The sequence below is a fragment of the Suricata suricatta genome, chromosome 17 (assembly GCF_006229205.1).
Source record: "Suricata suricatta isolate VVHF042 chromosome 17, meerkat_22Aug2017_6uvM2_HiC, whole genome shotgun sequence".
NCBI lineage: Eukaryota > Metazoa > Chordata > Mammalia > Carnivora > Herpestidae > Suricata > Suricata suricatta.
In genome coordinates this window covers 37,003,300-37,007,774 of record NC_043716.1, presented here as the reverse complement: position 1 = coordinate 37,007,774, position 4,475 = coordinate 37,003,300, and the positions used below count along the sequence as shown (strand labels likewise).

The 4,475-nt window shown below is 33.3% G+C and overlaps 1 protein-coding gene across 6 annotated transcripts in view; it reads right to left on the bottom strand.

Moving 5' to 3' along the window:
• Positions 1-162: 162 nt before the first annotated feature.
• The window catches only part of ZPBP2 (zona pellucida binding protein 2), a 6,995-nt gene continuing 2,682 nt past the window's right edge, over positions 163-4,475 (bottom strand). For 5 of the 6 annotated variants that reach the window (XM_029928379.1, XM_029928382.1, XM_029928384.1 and 2 more), the window contains 4 exons: positions 3,510-3,671; positions 2,715-2,933; positions 1,731-1,813; positions 163-515 (listed from right to left, as the gene is read on the bottom strand). In XM_029928379.1, the coding sequence (XP_029784239.1) occupies positions 318-515; positions 1,731-1,813; positions 2,715-2,933; positions 3,510-3,671 (662 nt within the window). In that variant the 3' untranslated portion in view covers positions 163-317. The remainder of the gene's footprint in view (positions 516-1,730; positions 1,814-2,714; positions 2,934-3,509; positions 3,672-4,475) is intronic. The other variant, XM_029928380.1, reaches the window with a different exon arrangement.

The window sequence follows — 4,475 nt, the reverse complement described above, 5'->3', positions numbered from 1 at the left end:
AGCATTTTATAGTATCTTCTGCAGTGCCCCATTTACAAGTTCCTTTTTCTAATGCTCTGTTTTCTAGGTAGGACCATTCTGTTATTTTCCTTCATAGCATAGCAGCTTAATTCAGAATACCATAGAGATGTATTACAATACAAAAGAGTGCAGTAAGAAGAATTAATATACATGAAGATAATTATTTCTAGAAATTTGGGCTTTGAATTTTACTTCCCTTTAACAAATATAACTTTGTGAAATAATCATTATATTCACTTATCCTAAGGGAATTATTCATCTATTCTTCTGACTATATAACCTAAATATTTAGATATTTATATTTTATAATTACCGCAACAGCTAGCACAATTACTGTGTAGACCTTCATTTTTTCCAAAGCCTGGACGACAGCTATCCATACGTACTACGTGAAAACTGTGGTCCACAAAATGCATAGCTGGTATAGTTTTATTAAAGTCGTGGTAGTAAATATATGCTTGGCTCCGGAAAAATTCTTCTATCCGATCTCTTGCCTAAGATTTTAAAATACCAGAGAGAAGTACAGTTACTAAACTGTGAACCAAATTTATCCTCCTATATTAGAGGCAATGAAACATAATGGAAGCATGTCATGGTTTATGCAACAGGTGACTTGCTAAAAGTTGTGTGTAAATTCTAAAATTAGTCTAACCTTGACCTTATCAATTATTGTCAATTCATATGTGCAATGGTTAAGAAAAATTAAACTGAGGTTTAAATTATTTGCAGCATGTCTATTCTATGTGCAGAAAACAGAGTTCTTATTTCTAATTCCAAAGAGCCAAGCAAAATGGAAACAAAAACTGTTCTCTAATCAGCACTAAAACTAATAATGTAAATTTTATTTTACTTTTTGAGCACAGAATTTAATAATAATTAATATTAACTGAGTGCTTTCCATAAGCCATCCGCAATATTAAGGGTATAGGCTCAGGAACTAAACCAGAAGAGTAAAGGGATTTTTTTAGACTATGTCCTTAGGTTCTGAGAACGGCAGAGTGGAAAGCAACTGTAATGACCAGCATAGATACAATTTTGGAAGAACTATTGGGTTTAACCTAGGATTACATGATTGTGGGGTTGTTCTTCAAGCTGCTTCTTAGATACCATTCGGGAAACAAAAACCAGGGATCCATTCTTCTATCATAGAAAAAATACATAATATTAACCTGGAGAGCTATATATTATTCTAGATGTATTACTCCAAAACATCTTGAGACAGCCAAGACTCTCACAATCTCTGCTTTAAAAACTGAAACCAGGAGTGGGCACGTAGGTGGCTTGGTTGACAAATGGTCCGACTTCCACTCAAGTCATGATCTCACCCTTCGTGAGTTCAAGTTCTGCATCGAGCTCTGTGCTGACAGCTCAGAGCCTGGAGACTGCTTTTGATTCTGTGTCTTCCTCTCTCTCTCTGCCCTTCCCCCACTCATGCTCGCTCGCTTGCTCTCTCTCTCTCTCTCATAGATAATAAGTAAACATTAAAAAAATTTTTTTTAAATGAAGCCAAAAATCAATAATACTTTATATTTTTAAAAAGAATAATTTCAATATACTTCTTTAGAATGTCTATTACTGATAAATATTCACAACATGGAGAAATACATTTTTGAAGAAACTTTTAAATTAATAAAATGAAATATTTACAAAAAATTTTTATATAGCTTTGTTAACTATTCAGATACTTCCCCCTACATTGAAATTCTTACCTGGAGGATATTATGATTAGTGATATCTTCACAGTCAGCAGAATCATTGCATGCACCTTTCCACCCTGGTGCAAAAGGATTAACTGGAGAGAAAAAAATGATATCTTCACAAAAGAATTCTAAAAAGTTCCAAACATTCCAACAAATGCTTTCAATGCAGAATTTAGTATGCGTGTGTGCATGTGCTTAATCTATCTAATCTTAGTGATAAAGTAAAATGCACAATTTGAATAATTTACACATTATGATTTCACTCCATCTGGGGGCTAATCAAAGTAACTACAAGGCTTTAAAATGAATCAAAATAAATTTGGTTTGATCCCTCTCTTTTATTAAGTTCTTCTAAGTTCTTCTCAAAAATACAATTTAAAATTTTATTTATTTATTAAAAATTTTTTAAAATGTTTTTTATTTATTTTTGAGAGACAGAGAGAGACAGCATGAGCAGGGAGGGTCAGAGAGAGAGGGAGATGAAGAATCTGAAGCAGGCTCCAGGCTCTGAGCTAGCTGTCAGCACAGAGCCCAATGCAGGGCTTGAACCCACAAACCGTGAGATCATGACCTGAGCCAAAGCCGGACGCTTAACCAACTGAGCCACCCAGGCACCCCACAATTTAAAATTTTATAAGAATTTATATATTAAATATTAGCTGTATAGCTAAAGGCCATATTTATAAAATGATATTGACTTCTAAAAGACAAGCAACAATACTGGGGTGCCTGGTTGGCTCCTTCAGTAGAGCATGCAACTCTTGATCTTGGGGTTGTGAGTTCAAGCCCCATGCTGGGCATGGAGCCTACTTAAAAAAGATTAAAGAAAAGATAAGCAACAATATATCATTGTTTAAGATAAATAATTAAAATGTTAATTTTTAAAACCATAACCAGGGTAGGACCAACAATCTACTTTAGTGCTTAACAAACATTTAGGGCCTACTATTTGTTAGATCTCACATTAAAGAAATGTTTAAAAAATTTTTTTACCTTGAAAGGCTATAAATAGCTCATGTATGAGGCCATGTTTTGGAATTTTAACAAAATGGCATTTATATGATGGTTCTATGACATGGCATGACAAATCAGACATTAAATTATCCAAGATTTTCTTCAGCACTCTAAAAAGCAGGTCATTATATTTTCCTTCACAAGACTTTGTGGTAAAACGTACAGCCATCTTATATGAATAATCAGGTTCCCGATAGGCTTTAAAAAATTATGAGAATAAAAACAATTGTGCTCACCATTAATTTCTTCTACCAAAGAATATGCAAATAACATGTAATACTAAATCCTGTTAATCTTGCAAATCAACATAGAAACTTAATAAAATGTTTTATCAGTTTGTCCTCAAAAACTATATAAAACTAATAACTTTAATGAAAAAAGGTTGTTTTCATCTGATATATTATCTAATCAATACAAGAGAAGAAATGGCTGGATATATACATATAAGTTAACAGTATAAAAAATAAGATGGAGGAATATCTTAAAATGCAGAAAGTGTCGCTGCTCTCAGCAGAGGCCAGTGAAAAGGATTATCAATTTGCTTTATAGAATTAAACATCGGTTTTTAAATTACCTGGCAAAACTGTGAGAAAGTAGATTATTCTTGCAATACCTAGAGGGTGGGAAGTAGGAGGCTGAAAGAGGATTGTTAAGGACATACTATCTAGATGTCAATTTAAGAGTTTGTGTGGTCATTCTCACTAAGTGAAGAGACCATACACTTAATTCTTATCCAAACTAAATATATAAGTTAAAATGTGCCCATATTCTTACCAAAGATCATAAAGTCATATCTCTGCTTTACTATTGTTTCTTCCTGGGTTTCTGCTTTGACAGTCTTATAAGAAAGAGTGCATGTGTAAGGTCCAGACGAAGCCTCCAGAAAATCTTTCACCATCAGCTTTCCTGTTTTAGTTATATTTATTTGATTATTTTCTAAATAAAAATAGTAAATTATTTGGTTGTTTAACATATAACAATTCAGACACTATTTACTAAACTTGGGGTTCCAAATAAATACAAAAATTTAAAAATTAATGGACTATTTAAACATTTAACTTCAAGAATTTAAAAAAATCCTAATTCTGTTATTACTCTATGGAAAGTCACATGAGACAAGTACACTTTTGAAATATATTTTGGTTTTCTTCAACTCATTTCTTGGCCTCTAATTTCAACTGCTTTATGCTGGTAACTTAGTAAATGAGATTATACTGCTCTATAGTACTACACAATTTCCTCATGTAAAACAGAAATTAATAATGCTAATATTCCCAAACACTGTTCTAACATCATAAAAACAAGTACGTATTGGATATTCATCTCCAATACAGATGCTACAAAGATAACTTTTAGGTTTTATAAAAACTTTTGAACTAATATCGCTCTGGGAAGTAGGGTACAAAAGTTTTTGTATGCTGGTTTTTACATGCAGAGAAGATAGGGCACAGAGCAAGATACATAACATGATTTGTCTAAGTATGGAGCAAGTGAAGCCGCAGTTAAAATTAAATTTCAGGGGTGCCTGGGTGGCGAAGGAATCCAACTATCAGTTTTGGCTCAGGTCATGATCTCACTGTTTTGTGAGTTCGAGCCTTGGGTCAGGCTCTGCCCTGACAGTGCAGAGGCTGCTTGGAATTCTCTCTCTCTCCCTCTCTTTCTCCCCCTCTCCTGCTCACGCTGTATCTGTCCTCTAAAAATAAATAAATAAAAACTTAAGACACAAATAAATTTCAGGGC